The following is an 18,269-nucleotide window of genomic DNA, read 5'->3' as shown; positions in this document are numbered from 1 at the left end:
TTGTTCAGTCCTTTTTCAGTTTTTCTCGTGCTGTATTCTTTAAAAATAAAACAAACCTGACAAACAACCCTCCCTCCATTTGACAAATCTTAAAACTCCTTCTGATGATTCAGGGCTTTATCTACAAAGGAACTAATTTTCTCAAATCTATAGTCATCCAAACTCCCAATACAGTAAATAGAAAGAGCAATTCTAAATGGTACTTAGGTCCACTTTAAGACTGTTACTTGTGTCTGGGTGCTGTTTTTTGACTGACTGTAGAATGAGCCATTATTAGATTGGGTGCTTAAAGTTTACATGGTAAAATGGTTGTATAAATCAGATTAAAGAAATTCAGATTAGACTTCTTAACTCAAACATTTTAATGCCTTTGTGAAAAATACTGTGTTAGCATAGAAGAGCAATGAGCATGGAACTGAAGATAACTAGATTTTGTTTAATAGTGCCTAATATTTATTCACAAAGAAACATTTCTTGTTATGTTTCCTGCATAGTTTACCAGGTCTTCAAATCTTTCATTTGTAGGATATATCCAATTACTTTTTTGTAACTTATTTTATTATTAAAGAGATGAACATTGACAATTGGTTTTAAATTGTAATATAAAAGAGTTTGTCAGTCTAACCACATGGAGCATATTTAAATAATACATTGCAATATTTTTGCATGGAGTATTCTATCAGGATTCTCCCCTTAACATAAAAGAAAATCTGCATTAATTTTTTTGTTAAAGTCTACCCAGGGGTGAATGAAAAAATTAGTATAAAAGTAAAATTATTAATGCTGTGAAAAATAATTTTGATTCTGCACTGTTATATATAGTTGTCTGCATGAACCTTGGTATCAAAGTACAAAGAGCTACTCTGTATATATATAGACATACATATAACCTGCCACTACTTCTCACCAATACAGAATTCTAAAAATTGATTGTCTTAGAAGTGTTCTGTGTAAAACTAAATCAATTTTCACTAAATTGTTTTTCAGTTAATTTAAGAAGATTATAAATACTTTTCCAAACAATTCTGAGGCATTCATGTTTGATTTTCTGGGCAATAAATAATTAGACATTCAGAGCAATCAAAGTTGAATGTTAGTAATTTATGTAAGGAAATTTCTGCTTTTTTTAGTTCTGTGCTCCAGCCTCCTACACCTTCTTATGAATTGCTAGTTTGTACCTGCCATCTTGCTATTGTATAATTAAACAGACAAGAGGGTTTTAAATTAATATGCTTACACTATTATGCTATATAATTTTTATATAATTATTGTTTAAAAAAAGTTTTTATTGCTAATTATAAGATCTTTTCAATAGGAAGAACAATTACCACCAGGTAGAAGTGACTGGCATCTTTAGCAAATAATTCTTCTAAAGCACTATGGCAAGGACTTTCCTCTTGGTATTAGAAAATACAGAAGTTATGCTTTTTCTAGATCTTTCTAACTGAAATGATGACTTAAATATGGTAACCAAATAGTTTGTTTTAAGGCTAAAACAGATAAAATAACTTGTGGGTATGTTTTGAAATAACTTATTTAATTTCAATAGGTCATAAAGCTTGCTTTTGAAGAGTTTGAACTGGAAAGAGGCTATGATACTCTCACTGTTGGAGATGCTGGGAAAGTCGGTGACACAAGAACAGTGTTGTATGTGTAAGTACAGAGCTTCAAAAATTTTCCTTAGAAATTTGTTGTCATATGTTGTTTTTTCTGGGTCATGAGATTTCTATTTAGCTTTGAAATTCTAGGTATGTAATTTGTTTATAGAATGTAAGCTTAAAATTGAGGTTACATCAAAGGAAATTGCTCATTACAAAATTCACTCTATCTTCAGTAGCACCTTTATAGGCTTTAATATCAGACATTGAAAACTCTAGAGAAATGAGATTAGATTTCTTTTAAAGCAAAATACTTTAAGAAACAAGTACTATCTGTATAACTCTAATTGTATTCATAACTAGTTAAATGAATTTTTAAAAGGCTTATGTTTCAGCAAATATGAAATACAACATTTGTAAAATAATCCATTTATTCTTTTTTTTTTTTTTAAATTGAAGTTGTGAACAAAATTTTCATGAAAGCACATTAAGCCTCTTTTCAGTAAAGTTAAACATGCTTCATAAATTAATATAATACAATATATAATAAAATACAATTATTATCTTGTACATATCTACCTTAACCATCTCATGTTGGTTGAATATGTTCATATTCCTTCCTTCATAATGGAAAATTGTGGTCAGTAGATACTTTAGGAGCTTTTATTTTATTAGCTTTTAGAAGGTTAGGCTAATAAACAAATCCTGATCAGATAATAAGAAAACAAAATTACAGGGTTAATGAATCAACAGAGAAACTAGCAGCATTTATTTCATAATGACATAATTTGACATTGCATAGAAATCAATAAAGACAGTATTGAACACATTTGATAAAAAGAATCAAGCATAATTTTATGTTTTGAGGGTTTTTTTTAGTCCATACATATTATTGAGATGTTTGTTTTACATAATTACAACAAATGCATGCACTTAACACCCACATAATTTATTTTAAATTAATCAGGATAGTTTTGGAGGGACACGTGTGAAGAAAATATCTTTATTTTACTTATTTTTAATGGAGTTACAATATTTCTTAATGTCTACTTTCTGAACTGTGATGTCAAAGTATATAGAAACCCCTATTTAATTTGCCTTAAAAGACAAGACTGGAAAATTATTGGATATTTCCATGATGCATGTGTTCCTTGTGTTGGAATAGCAATAGTTGCTGCTGAGTAAATTGAATTCCATATTTGGAGTATGTGAAAAAGAAAATAAGAAAAAATAATCCTGTTCATTAAGAAATGACACTTTAAGCTAACAAGAAAAGACAAACTGGGAGTGAGAATTTCAACACATATCTTATATTTTGTTGCGTTTTGCAGACTAATTTTATATGGCAACAATCTTTTTGGGGATGTTAATTTAACTGTTTGTGACTGACAAAATGGTTTGCATTTTTTTTCCTTTGATGTTGAGTTACGTTTTGACTTAAGGGGATCCCAAAACTCCTTCAGAATCAATTTTTTCAACTTAATAAATGGGGTACCCCAAATTGCTAATTCTGTTTGTTACACTGTGAGTACTTCACATATCAAAGTTTGGTTTTTAAAAATTATGCATCAAGTAATTTTCAAATTTCTTTTTTTACCTTTCCAGTTGAAGCGACTTCCTTCATAATTGATGTAGTCTGGGACTGCATAATCCACATTTATTTCTATGACTACCGAAAAACAATATGTCTAAACTAGTCTTAACTCACATAATTTGCTATTTCTGTACCTTATGAAGGCACATCTTCATAATTACATCACTGCCTATAATTGTTTTTCACTTGAATAACATTTTGAAGACCTCTGTAGCAGACATGTACTTCACATTCTGTCATTGGCATTTGTAGCAACAGTCCAGTGTCCTCACCAGAGGCATGCAGTACCTAATTCTAGCCCTTCCTTCAGTATGTTTTTTGACTAAAATAGGGACTGTTTTATCTTTATTATTCTACAATGTATCACTTAGGCTTACAGTTTAGGCTTACAGTACAATGTTGGTCCTTCCATAGTTACCGTAAATTATGCCTTTGATGAAAAATTAGGTATAAGCAATTAAATGTATGTCTTTTAGGTTGCAGTAGTTTTCACATTAGAATTACCCTGAAAATCATTTGAGAAGCAAATGATTAATAACTTAAATAGAGTGGAAATATGGGAAGGCCAAAGTATGAAAATAAAGTGTCACAATAATTAGCAATGAAACCGAATCTCGTGACATTTTGCAGTTATTAAATACTGGATTGTATCATGTGTTATGAAATACATTATATTTAAACTGGATCACATATATGCTCTATTTCACTCACATTTGCAAAAGGTCACAGAATCAGAGAGTGGTTTGGGCTGGAAATGGTCTACTTCCACTACCTCTGCATGAGTACTTCCCACTTGACCAGGTTGGTCCAAGCCCCATCCAACCTGGCCTTGATCACGTCCAGGGAGAGGGCATCCACAGTTTCCCTGTTCAACCTATTTCAGTGTCTCACCACCTCCACAGTGAAGAATTTCCTCCTAATGTCCAGTCTAAATCTACTCTCTTCCAGTTTAAAGCCATTCCCCCTTGTCCTATTGCTTCATGGCCTTGTAAAATGTCCCTCCTCAGCTTTCCTGGAGACCCACTTCAGGTACTGGAAGTCCACTTTAAGGTCTCTCTGGAGCCTTCTCTTCTCTATCCTGAACAACCCCAATTCTCCACTTGTCTTCATAGGAGGTGATCCAGCCTTCTGATCATCATCGTGGCCCTCCTCTAAACTTGCTGCAAGAGCTCCATGTCTTTCTTATGTTGGGGGCTCCAGAACTGGACACAGTAATCCAGGTGTGGTCTCTTGAGAGCAGAGCAGAGGGGGAGAACAAACCTCCTTTGACCTGCTGGCCACATTTCTTTTGCTGTAGCCCAGGATATGGTTGGCTTTCTGGGCTGCAAACACATGTCTTCATGGATGCAAAGTAACTTTCCTCATAAAACTCTAGGTCCGCTTACAGACTACATTATAAAGAGAAGACTCATACCTAAATGTCAAAGTGATTTTCTTACAAAAAATTTCTATTAGCTGGTTTTAATAACCTCTGTTGTATTTAATGAGGTTTGAGCAGCACCTTGCAGTTTTTTACTCTGCTCAGGGGAATGAAAAAGTTAATAGCAAAGACTTTTCTGGCTAGATTTAATTTACAATTTTTCAGGCTCTCTTAAAAAGTAATATAGCTTTTCTTTGTCTGACCAAGTTTCTGTTGGAAGCTTAAATGCCAGCATTTCTGCAGTAATTCTAAAAAAAACATCAGTATAGATACTCATGTATTTGATTCATTTGAACTGAATATGCAAAAATAAATGTATTTCTAAATCCAAACCAAATTTATATGTGATTCCAACATTGCCCTTCCTTGTAATATTGTCATGGCTGGACACACAAGCCTCAACCCCCTCAGCTGCAAAATTTTCCATCTCTCAGCTACTAGGGCCCTAAAGGTAGGAGCTTGTCACGATCCGGTATTCGGATACGTGGCAATTTTTTATAAAGGTCATCCCAACTGGTGAAATTAAGACGCAAACGAGGTCAGATGTCACGTGCACAACAAACTTTTATTAGAGTAACAAAGCAAAGGTCCCTAGAGCGAATAGGACAGGCAGGAAAACAGAGACAGAAAAGAGAGGAGAAAGCAGAGAGATAGAGGACAGCAAGCGAGAGAGCATAGTTACCACCCATGGTGCAGCGATGTCGTCAGTGGGGAAGTGGTTCCTGGTAGAAGAGTACTTCCAATGCACCCATAGAGTCCCAGACTTTTATACAGTTCTTGCCCACTGCCCCCCCACTTTTCTTTCCGGAGTAGGGAAAAACTCCTATCTTCTCCGTTTCCCTCTGAGATAGGAGGGGGGGTAGGTATGGCCCCGAGTCAAGGCCTGCAGATAGTCCTTTTTGGGATAATTGCTGAGATCTATGCATAATGAAGGGGAGGATGAGACGACTGGCACCACAGGTTTAATTTATTGCAGGGGAGCATCCTGCTCCCAAAGCCAGCTGCAGATCTCTTTAGTCCATCAACAGGTGTTGTTTCTCAGATGTCACAAGACACACAACAGATATCTTGCACTTATCTCTTGGATTGTTCGAGACAAACACTGTAAATTCTGAATGCCACAGAGCTGCTTCTGGATGCTTTATTGTACTCTGAGTACTCAAACTTTACAATGACATCAGTTATTCCTGTGTATTCATAAGCCAGTCATCCAGTGAACATTGGAAGCTGCCTAATGATAGGTCAGTAAACAGGGGACCTTTAAATATTTGATGGCAAGAAGATTGAGGGAGTTTCTGTTTTACATCTTTATTGATGATTTGGATAAGGACATAGAGTGTATTATCAGTAAGTTTGCAGATGACACCAAGCTGGGCGGGAGTGTTGATCTGCATGAGGATAGGGAGGCTCTACAGAGAGACTTGGATAGATGAGATCATTGGGCTAATGTTAATGATGTGGCTTCAACAAGGCCGAGTGCTGGGTCCTGCACTTGGGCCAGAACAACCCCAGGCAACACTACAGGTTTGGGGAAGTGTGGCTGGAAAGTGTCTGGCAGAAAAGGATCTGGGGGTTCTCATTGACAAGTGGCTGAATATGAGCCAGCAGTGTGCCCAGGTGGCCAAGAAAGCCAATGGCATCCTGGCTTGTTTTAGAAATAGTGTGACCAGCAGAAGTAGAGAGATGATCATCCCCCTGTACTCAGCACTGATGAGGCCACACCTGGAGTATTGTGACCAGTTTTGGGCACCTCAATTCAAGAGAGATACCGAGGTGCTGGAGGAAGTGCAGAGGAGGGCAATGAAGCTGGTGAAGATCTCAGAGAATAAATCTTATGAAGAACGCCTGAGGGAGCTGGGAATGTTTACTTTGAGAAGGAGGAGGCTGAGGGGAGACCTCATCAGTCTCTACAACTACCTGAAAGGTCATTGTAGAGAGGTTGGTGCTGGTCTCTTTTCACAGATAATTAGCAACAGAACAAGAGGGAATGGCTTCAAGCTGCAAGAGGGTGGGTTTAGACTGGACATTAGGAAAAAAAAATAAATCACAGAGTGGTTAGACACTGGAATAGGCTGCCCATGGAAGTGATTGAGTTACCATCCCTGGATGTGTTTAAGGATCATTTGGATGTGGTGTTGGTGCATATGGTTTAGGGGAGAACTTTGTAGAGCAGGGATGATGGTTGCACTCAGTGATCCCAAGGGTCTTTTCCAACCTGAATGATTCTATCACAAGGATCAAGCTGTGGTCAATGGCTTGATGTCCAAATGGAAACCAGTGACGAATGGAATTCCTCAAGGGTGGATACTGGGGCCAGTGCTTTTTAACATCTTTGTCAGTGACATGGACAGTGGAATGGAGCACACCCTCAGCAGGATTGCTGAGGACACCAAACTGTGTGGTATGGTTGACATGCTGAAGGGAAGCAATGCCAGCCAGGGGGACCTTGGCAGTCATGAGAGGTGGGCCCATGTCAATCTCACGAAGTTCATTAAGACCAAGTACAAGGTCCTGCAGATGGGTAGGAGCAATCCCAAGCACAAATACAAGCTGGGCGGAGAATGGATTGGGAACAGACTATCCAGCTAAAATTTAATTTTCTGCAGAAATCGGAAAAATAATTAGAAAAAGTCTTTTAAGTTCATGTAAAATAGCAGTGAGATGGTACAACAAAATATACTTTAATTATTAATAGAAATTATGTCAAATCAAATTAATGCATTTCTTCAACAGTCTGGTTGGCATTGTCAGTAGGGTTGTGTTTGGTTTAAGTTTGTTAAAGCAATCTAATTTTAGTATTTATAGTAAATTTTTTTGAAAATCTTATCAACAGCTCAATTAATTAAAAGGGGTAATGCTCATCACTGTTATGTTTTTTAATCATTTATTTCACCTAGAAGCTTTAGTTGTTGAAAATATAGCAGTGTTATTTTATAGGATATGTATGCAGAAGTGGTTAGCTCTGGAAATATAGAAATGAAATGTACTGAAAATTAATGAAAGTATGTTTAGGCTATAAAGTTTTAACTGCAGTCATTTCTTATATGTAACACTAGTTACTACCCTTACAAAATAATTCACTAGAGATAATCGTGTGTGAGGTGAAGGTTATAAATCAGAACATTTCCTGCAATGTTGTTTTGTGTTCTTAAATTTTCATAAACTAACACTTTGCTTTAGAAAGTCTGCTTTGCCTTCAAATGATTTATGTTTTTCTTGCAGCAGTGACATTAAAACTTAATTTCTTTTCTTTGAAATTAGTCCCTTAAAACGTGAATTTTAAACTTCTTTTGTACAGAAATATTTTTTTTTTTTATTTTTATTTTTTTATCCTACATCAGCTATTTCAGTACAAAGACAACCATCCATGTCAGAGAAATGCTCTTTTTAGTAAATCCTTACCATTTTTGTGCATTCACACACAGTCTGGAATCTTATGGGGGCTTGGAAAACGACCTGTCCTTCTGTAACTGGTAAAGAAACAGACTGCCTTTTTATATATCTCAAACATTGCTCAATCTGACTTTCTCAGAACTTTTTTTTTTTTTCACGTTACTTACAAAATTTCTCCTGAATTTTTTAGAAGTTGTAGAATTTAGGAGGGGGAGTACTTTTTTGGGATTTGTTTGTTTGTTTGTTTTTATGTTTGCTTGTTTTAACATTCAGTTGAAGTCTTTCTCACCTTGCTCCTGCTCAGCCTCTCCATTTTGTGTCTTTGCATTAAAGTTGTAATAGTATTAACATCTGGTTGATGATAATTAAGTACAATATTTGTCGAGGAATCTAAATACTGGTTTCTGTTTCCTTTATAGCTTCTAGAGAAAGTTTGCTTCTGGGACACCTTGTCTCGGTTTGGCATTTGTTTTATCTCACACATATTTGTTTATCATAGTCAAGGCAGAGAGCTGGAAGACCCACAGAGAATCCGGTGTGTGCCTCATTTGAGCCAGAGCATACATAAATGAAAGAGACAAAGTCATTACTATATCCTTACATCAGCTGCAGTTACTGGTAGTGCCTGTAGCTTCCATCCCCAATGCTTCTGGTATGTGGACCTCTATGTGGAGTTGAAGGCAAATGCTCTTCCTCCCTTCTTGTGAATTTATTATTTTTTTATTTTTTTTTAAACAGGTTAGATAGAGACATTCTGCAGCCACTTTTTATGTGTGACTTTTGAAAGACTGTATAGCTATCACCAAGATCTGAGCGGTTGTTCAGATATAGTACTGTGACATGATTACAGGGTAGGCATTTTTCACCATTAAGAAGTAATCTACAAAGATTTTTTTTCTTAATATTTTTTTGACACGTATCTTTTTTGCATTAGGATTCTAGAATTATAATTGTACAAAAGACATTACTGAGAAGCTATAAGGTTTATGCTGGGGTGGACCAGTTTGCCTTAAGTGTTGCTTAGATCTAAGTGTTTTTTGTACCTATGCATAGTTATTGCACATCAGTGTATGAGAAACAGCAGTATTTCCTTAGGTTTTAGAGACTGAATGAAGTAGATGAGGTTATCGTAAATTCTTCTGTACAGATGCACTTTGTGACATGTAAACCAACTTCCTTTACTTCCAAAAAACATGGCACAAAAGGCCATATTAATCTAAACAAGTGAAAACTGTTTAACTCGTACAGTCCCTTACATTAACAATTTAAAAGGCCGTGGTTTTGTAGTAATAGTTGTCATAATTTATGCCTCTGCAAATCAATTTGCAATTTATCTTATGTACAGACTCACTGGATCTAGTGTTCCTGACCTTATTGTGAGCATGAGCAACCAGATGTGGCTTCATTTACAATCTGATGACAGCATTGGCTCACCAGGTTTCAAAGCTGTTTATCAAGGTATGAATTAAATTAACTCTTTTAAAGTCATGTTTTAGCTTCTTTAATTACATCCCAACAAATTTATTTCAAATTTAATTTAGTCCTTTTACAGATTTAGAGTTTTGATACTGTATATATTGTTAATTAATGTTTAATGGAGGTACTGGTATGCAAATACCCACAGAATAACTAAAAAATACCAGAATTAAAAATAAAAGTTATTGTTCTAGTGTTTTTTGCTTGAAGGTCAATACAACCTACAATTTTCTATAATATTTTAAAAATTTTAGATGTTACATTCTGCTTACCTGTGTAATTCCTTTTATTTGGTATTACTTGAAAATTACAATTAGTTTTTTCTGACTTTGTTTGGGTTGTTAAAAGACCTGTTTTCATGCTGCACCAAGAATATTTGCAGACCTAAGTCTAAATTACTATGTAACAAAAGCAACAGAACAGGTATATTGTATAAGATTGTGGAAATTGAACCCAAAAAGAGTTGTCAAAATTACTCTGGCCTCATTTGTGTTGCTTCTGTCTCAAAGAGATAAGAACCTCTGCAACATAGGTATCTTTAATGTTTCCTAACTGTGGGCTTAAGTTGGATACATCTAATGTTGATTCATTCTAGTAAAAAATACCTGATATCTCTTAGTATATGTGCATGTATTGGATTTTTCCTTATTAATAGGTTGCATGGGCCTTCAGCTAGAAAGAGATCTTCCTTATTAACATGTGATATCACTTGGTTAATTTCCATGTTAATTAGTTCACCTTAAGGACCAAAACACTTAAGACTATTTTCAATAGTTTTGTATGGGCAGATATAGTGGAAATGATTTTCTAGAAATTTTGTTAAAATTACTTTTGTACAAAAGATATTGCAAAACACTGAGAGCCTGTTCACTGTTCAGTAACTGAATGTAGCTTAATTAGAAGAATGGAAGTTCTGCCTCAATGTTTTCCATAAACTGAAGCATCCTATCTGTGCTTTCTCCTTCATCTGTAGTTACCTTACTGTTTCAACACCAAAATAGGCAAAATAAGAGTGAAAAGTTTTGTAGATGTTAGCTTTAAGTTCAGTAAACTATACATTTTATTGCACTTAGGACATTAAGGGATGCTTGCAGGATTTTGTAGGTGATATCTGTGGCTGATGGCATATTGTGAACACTAATGATGAAAGGAACAAGAAGGGAAAATGCTCCCCAGTGGTCAGCCAGGAAACCCAATACTGGTTTTCCACAACAGTATTCTTCTACAGGTGGTCTCTCCATTGAAGCAGGTGGTGATGGTAACAGTGATTAGGATTATATTTTCACTGTAATTTTTCCCTAGCACCATATACTTCTCTTTGAAACTCCCTCAAACTCACTATTAGTTATTCACACTCACGGTGCTGATCGGAGTAGGTCAAGTATTGTACATTCATAGGTTGTTTCTGTGTACGTAGATTGTTCAATAATTATCTACTTTTTTATGCATCTTAGCTTAGTTTTCCTTAATGTGAACTGAAATCTACAAAACAAGAAGGAGAAAGGGAGAAAAAGGGGCGATTTTCATTATGGTGGCAGTTGCTTCCCATGAGAAGCCTTTATAGCAACACTACTGGGCTTTGCAGGTCCCTGGCCATAAGAATAAAAATATACGAGCAACAAGGAAAAATCAACATCAACAGAAGTTCTTGGAACACTTTCACAATTGCTTAAGTGAAACGTTTCAGAGCTGTGAGTAAAACAGATGCAGGCCCATAGAATTACTATGGCTAAGACATTAAGGTGTCAAGACACTGCACAGTACATTCAGCCTATACACTGAAGCAGGTCAAGTATGTTGTTTTGCCTGAAGGCAACATACTCTTTATTTAAGTTAATCCAACCCCTTCCTGACCCTTTTTTTCCCAGTTTCATCTGTTTTACTTATGTAATTTCTGGGGACCATGTTTATTAAGACAAGATATTTTTTTAATAGAATCTATTTGTGAATGACATAAACTAGGAGTATATGATAGAGTATTGGCAAAGTTTATGTATCTTACAACTTGCATTTTTTCCTCAATCCAAAATTACGAGCTTTATCTTAATTTATATGTATGAAAAAGTTAAAAAAATTTAATCTATACGCTGAGTTATTTTTCTGCTATGATTTATCTTTCTGGTATTTCTTATCTAAAGGCATGTCTGTATTTATCTAACTTATCAAAGATATTTAATTTATGGAGTTCAACCTCTTACTTCTGAAGGACTTACCAAAAACACCTGTGAATTTTGCAGTAGTAGTTGCACTTCTCTTGTGAAGTATGTTGTTATCATTTGATGGCAGAGTTCTTACTTTTAGTTTTGCTTTACAAGGATTGTGAGTCATTCTGTGGTTTTGTAGTTTTTGAAATAACTACTGGGATTGTAAAAAGTGAGATGGTTACCATCTCAGAAGTATAGTAAATGTTTAAATATTAAGGTGATTTAGAACTTTATTCGCTGTTTTACCTCAGTGCTCTCATTAGTTTTAGGACAATTTTCTCATCTTCTTTTATTGTTGAAAAAGCTTTTATCCATCTGTGCTCTCAGCATATCTGCTGCCTCAGGTCAAGTGTAAAAATCTTAAACTTCTATCCTGTCACAAGATACCCCAGTGATTCTACTTCCCTTTGTTTAACAGTCAAAGAACCTGTCCAAAAATAGAATCTCATTTGAACTATGAGAAAGTTAATGCAATGAGACGTGACCTCAAAGACACTGTCTTTGTGATTGTAGTTAGCTAAAAAGAAAGCAAAGTGCAGGCTTTGATGGTGTATCCATGGTCTATAGAGACAAAATTATAGGAATCTGTATTTAAATCCTTTTTACTGCAAAGTCTGAATTTTGCTCAGGATTAGGACATGATTCCTGGCCCTCTTGGGCAATATTTTACAACTGACTGACTGAATCTTGACTTTTTATCTATGATAGTATAATCAACTTTTACATTAATATTTTAAGAATGTCATAGAGTGATTGCAATTTATAGAAAATTGTTACTTTAGCTGAGCTTTGTCTCACTTCAATTCTGAGATAGGGAATCATCATCTATCACCTATATTGCATTAATATGTCCAACTTAAAAAAGGGCATGAAATTATACCTGTAAATGAGGGTTGTTGGTTTGTTGGTTTTTTTTGTATTTGAGTAGTAAATTTAACCCTGTTAGCCTAAGGGATTAAGGGAGGAATAGTTATTGCCATATTCCTATGTCTCTTCTTTGGCTCACTTTTGGAAATACCTTAATACCAGAAGTATGCAGTGATACTAACAAGATGCAATCTATATTCTTATTGCTCAAATTTCTTTTCTTGATTTTGGATACAATTGGATATTTACTTTAAAATAAATTCTGTAGTCTGCCTAATTAGTCAGGTTTCTGGACTGTATGATGCCATCTGAAGAAAAATGTGCAGCTGTCCAATAGTTGAATCCACAAGAGAGATTTCAGACGTCAGTCCTTAAAAAGTAGTTACTACTTAAGTTTTGAACACAGAGGAGCAGCACTGTAGCTGGATCACTGTGAGCAATGGAAAGTGAGCATTGGAAACACACATGGTGATGCTGATGTTGAGATTAGCTGCTAACTTGATGAAGCTGATAAACAGCTGCTGTATGAGGAAATACAACAGTTGCCCTCTTGTCATGTATTATAAAGACAAAAATAATGTAAACATTACCTATGTGTGAGCCAGCACAGACAGGTGGCAGAAGCAGCCACAAAACAACAGATGAAATGCAACAAGTACATTTATTTTCGTTACCTCATCAGCTGAGGGATCAGCATCCAGGCGTAGGTTCAACAACAGGTATTGTAAAGTTCTAGAGCATCACCAAACCTGCTGTTTTCACCTATTTATCAGGGATTTGGACAGGCATAGTTTGCCACTATGCTTTAATCTTTCCCACGGTGGGACAGGATTTTCAAGCTTGTTAGATAGGGTGCCTGTAAATCTATCACAGGCCTGTTATGTAAACACAGGTGTTCTACTTGTCCAATACACAAGGATAAACAATAATTAGTATCTGTGGGTTTTGACATTCCAGCTACAAGTCATTTGAGTGTGTTTACAAACCTCTTTGCTAGTCTTCCATTATTTTCTACAACCTATGTGAAAATACATTATTTATAAGTAAGATGGAACAGGCAACCTTAATTTTGATGTTAAACTTTCTATACCCCATTAGAAGCATGTTATTATAACTAAACCAGAAGGCTATTAGTCCATATTAAACAATTTTAAAAGCTATAAGAATTATTTACATCTAAGGTTACTTTTCTTAAAAAGTTATAGACTGCATCTGAAAGACCTTCATTCTCTGTTATAGATGCCCAGTCATCCTAAGAGAATAATACAATACATTTCTGAAAAAAAATATCTGAAAGCATCTCCAGTTTCTGTGAAAAGGCCGGAAATTAAAAAATTTCTTTCCTTGAAGAAATAGATATACTATAATAGCACACCTAAGTATATAAAATATTCTGTACTAAAATCCTCCTTTAACTATACTCTATAACAGTTTTCCTTCCTGAAGCCAGCATGACCAGGTGTCCACATATCTCCATTAAGTAAAGAAAAGTAAAACAAACTGTGCTATTACACATAATTAATATCGCTGAAATGGTTGTTGTCTTCTGCCCTAGATATAGAGAAACTAGCGACACTGTAATTCACAGCTGAGATTTCATGATAAAAAACTCTTAACATTTCTCAGGAATACTTATGTATGTAGCTACTTGTTAAAAATAGTGTGATTTACAGACCTGATATCTGGGTACATTCTTAATTTTCATATTTCATTGAGGAATATCTTTATTAATATACTTCATTATTTAAACTTCAGAATTTAAAAAGAAAAAAAAAAAGTATCTAAACACACTCAAATATGGTTAGGTACAGCCAGTACACAGCACATGCATTCCTTCTTAGCTGTTTGACATGACAGGCTGGGAAGCATCCCTCTCCCTTCCCCTCCAGATTGCAGCTCTATGACTGATTAGGTGTATGTGCATTCATATCTCTTCAGTGATTGATTCAACAAGTTAAAGCTTATGATTTCAAAGTTTTTGTTTGCCTCGTTGCCTAAAAATATAATACACTTAAACAATAGCATGTTGTCTCTGAATAAGAGAGGATTGTGTTTTAGGTCAGCCAGTGAAGATGGTTTTTCTAGTCAGGCTTCTTTGAAAAGTAGTTTCAGATCATAATTGAACACATTCCATGCAGGAAACAGCTCAGAGTTTTTTTGTTTTATTATAGAAAAGTAAAATGTTATTAGGCTTTTCATCCAGGTTAATTATTCAGTACGTTTGACTTCAACATAAATGTTATTTCCAGATTCTAATTAAACTTTAATTTACCATGGTCATATTTTACAAAAACATTATTCACATTTGATTATTTTTATTCAAGAATAGGTAGGAACAAATTTTGACAATAAAACTGGCATTTTCTAATAAGTTTCTAGTAATCTCTACATGATCATTAAATGTAAGCATTAAGTGATTTTTTTGGGGAGGAAGTTTTTTACATATGTTAGGTATTTCTTTGTACTTTGCTCTTTCTACTGAAAAAAATGAAACACCCCAAACAAGCAAACAAACAAAAAACAATGAAAAAAAACAGCATTAATGGAAATGAGCTGTAGCTTTTTATGAGTTGAAACTTTCTCCCTTAGCCGTCTCTTTGATACTTGTTTTTAGTATAGAAAATGCCACCATGAAATTAGCTGTCCACCTATATCAGCTAGGAAGATAGTACTTTCACTGTCTTAAGCCAAAATAATTCAAATTTACTAATTTGCCTTTTAAATTTCAAAATGTAGTGGAATAATCAAGAGTGTCTTGTTAAAATCTACAACTGATTTTGATGGCTTTGGTATTCTTAAGCATCCTCCATCATTTGTGCAGTTTCTGCACATGATGGTCTGAAAGAAAGATACATCTCAGATAGACAGCAACAGATAGGATGTTTTTTTTCTTTTGAGCAATACTGTGAGAAATACTTTTCTGACAGTTTTACATGTTTTTTCAATGGAAGGATCAGGCCATGAGAATTATGGTGCCGTTTAGTTTTGAAGTCTTTTGATGCATGACACCTGCATTCTGGTTATAAAAATCAAATACTTGATTTTAAATAAGCAATAAGTCAGCCTTTCATATTGCCTCTGCAGTCATGTTATTAATAAGTTTTGTTTTCCTGTCTGTGTTTCTTTAAATATCCATTCTGGTTTGCAGTGATAACTAAAGAATTATTTAAATAATATAATGGCTGGTACAACTTAGACTGTATTAATAGAATCATAGCATTATTTAGGTTGGGAAAAACCTTTATGATCATCAAATCCAATGATAAATCTAACATTACCAATCCCACAAATTATAATATTGATGCTTTCATTAAGTATGTTCTTCTTAAGAAATGTGTGAATGAGCTGTTAAAAGTGGTAAGTTATCACTGAAGTCAATACAATCTGAAGAAAGCATTGTTTTAAACATAGTGATAAATATGTAAATTGCTTCTGTAAGACAAAATGCAATAAGATTGTAATTTTTCTGGAACCAGATACTTGTCTAAAACGGTAGGGAAAAAAAAAATAATAATTTCTAAGCTACCAAAAAATAATAATAAAAAACCAACAAACAACTCTTTCTTTAGAATGTAAATGAATAAAGATAATCTTGTTCTAAGAGTGAGACTTTGACTGTCACAGTATTTTTTTGCATGGTGTCAGCATACTACTAGTTCTTTTTCTCAGGGTCATTTGATAAACGAAAAAATATTAGGCATCCGTTCATATATCAGGCTGAGGAAATGTTTCTTTGATCATAGATAGACACTGCACACAAAATCTTGTTTCCAGTTTAAAATTTAAAAAGATATGTATATATGAAGTGCATTTCACATATAAATGTAATTTCAAAGGATTTTAATATTCTCTCACCTCTAAATTTGCCCAAAATATTTTACTTGTCGGTTTTTTTAATGCAGTGTGTCAGAATACATTGCATACAACCAAATTAATTCTGCAAGTTATATTCTTGAAATATATAAAGATATATTGTTGTTCTTAAGATACATCCAGCTAGAAATCTGGTGTTCTTTTGATCAAAACCAATTATAAAACCCTGAGAATGTTGTTGGTTGTTGCTGGTTTTTTTTTTTCTATTTTTTTTTCTTCATTGTTGAAAATTCACTTAATACCTGAGTCTGCAGGGAGATGTTCAGGAAAGTTGAAGTTAAAAAAAAAAATAAAATAAATTTAAACTACTGATTTAACTGAGTAATCTACCTTAAATCCCAATGTAAGAGCTTTCCTTCAGTGACATTATGGCCCTTCATAAGAGCCACTTAAATCTTCTTTGAAAGAAGAATATAAATCCCATGAGGACAATTAAACTACAGTAGTATGAGGAAAGTGGTGCACCTTAATGAATACTTCAGTATGTCCTTAAGCATGGCTTTACTTACGAGCCTAGAGATTGTGACTTTAGTTGGTAATCTCTCCTAAATGTCACATTTAGAAAAACTTTTACTTGAAATTTTACCATTTTTTTAAATAATACACATCAAACACACTAAATCAATTCTTTGTAAATAAGGAGTAATTGTAATATTGCAGAAAGTGTAGTATCACCAGCAGTAAGCTTCCCATGAAATAGTGAGCATCACGATGTGAGGCCAAGATTAACACATCTTAGTTGGTGATTGTACCTGACAAAACAGTTTTTCTGCAAAAAAATATATTTTTTTCCATCAATCATCAACAAATAATGACAAAGTGGGTAGTTTAATGCTGTCTAGTGGTTGCATTATCTAATAAAATCAATATAAATACAGATATATGTGTCAATGTATGTAGGAATATTTTCATATATTTATAGATACATATAAATAGCGATTCTGTTATTCTAAATCTCTGCATAGTCATGGTCTGTTTGCTTGAAGTCCATCCAAGTTTTATTTACAGATAAAAGATTTTTTCTTCAGTTTTTCGGAAAAATAGGCCCAGCTCATATGAAACCTTTCTGTCTCCAACTTTAAAGATTGGTTTTGACATTCATATAAGTTGGATAAATATTTTTCAAAGAAAAGTAAAGGTATTCTATTGTTGGTAGACATCACTTTAAAATAGATTTTTCCATTCAATGTTATTTAAAAATATCTGTAATTTTGTGGTGTTTATTATTTATACACTCATCAATACTTAAAATAATGATAATCTTTTCAGAGGACTAATAGAAACAGTTATAAAACAGACTCACTTTTTATTGTATTCTCTTAGCAATTAATCTGTTAATTAGTGGAATTCATACTTGTGTTTGAACACAAATATATTCTGGCATGGATTGAAAAGTAATTTCTTTATTACATTAACAACATAATATTTTAATTGTGCAGTTTTCCATTTTCTATTAGATGACATATAGGCTGTATATCATTTAATGTACTCAATCTTTATACTAATCCATAACACAATATTTTCAGTTTCATAGCTGACTTATAGAACATGTATATTTTTATCATTAGAGATCCCTTCTATGTTACAAGATGATGCAAACATGGCAGTATCACATAAAGAAAAAAAGCTGGGTTGTAGGATAGCCACCTGTGAAGGACCAGGTATTTCCTTACACGAACATGAAATGTCCTTTGAGTCAGCCGACAAAACTGACTTAAAACGGTGTCTCCACGCGGCAGGAAACCCCCTCTGTGTGTGTGTGGGGGGGGGGCAGCTGCTGCAGGGGAGGAGCGGCGGCCGGAAGCAGGGGCGGGACTAGGTCCCGTCTGATTGGCTGAAAAGCC

At 34.3% G+C, this 18,269-nt stretch overlaps 1 protein-coding gene across 1 annotated transcript in view; it reads left to right on the top strand.

Moving 5' to 3' along the window:
• CSMD1 (CUB and Sushi multiple domains 1) overlaps nucleotides 1-18,269 on the top strand; it is an 805,423-nt gene that overhangs the window by 530,094 nt on the left and 257,060 nt on the right. Inside the window, exons 11-12 of the mRNA XM_009999261.1 lie at nucleotides 1,550-1,653; nucleotides 9,351-9,463. Of these exons, the coding sequence (XP_009997563.1) occupies nucleotides 1,550-1,653; nucleotides 9,351-9,463 (217 nt within the window). The remainder of the gene's footprint in view (nucleotides 1-1,549; nucleotides 1,654-9,350; nucleotides 9,464-18,269) is intronic.

This window comes from Chaetura pelagica, unplaced genomic scaffold (assembly GCF_000747805.2).
Source record: "Chaetura pelagica isolate M959 unplaced genomic scaffold, ChaPel_1.0 scaffold90, whole genome shotgun sequence".
NCBI classification, from domain to species: domain Eukaryota; kingdom Metazoa; phylum Chordata; class Aves; order Apodiformes; family Apodidae; genus Chaetura; species Chaetura pelagica.
The sequence above is the reverse complement of the archived record's forward strand: the minus strand, read 5'-3'. Positions and strand labels throughout refer to the sequence as shown.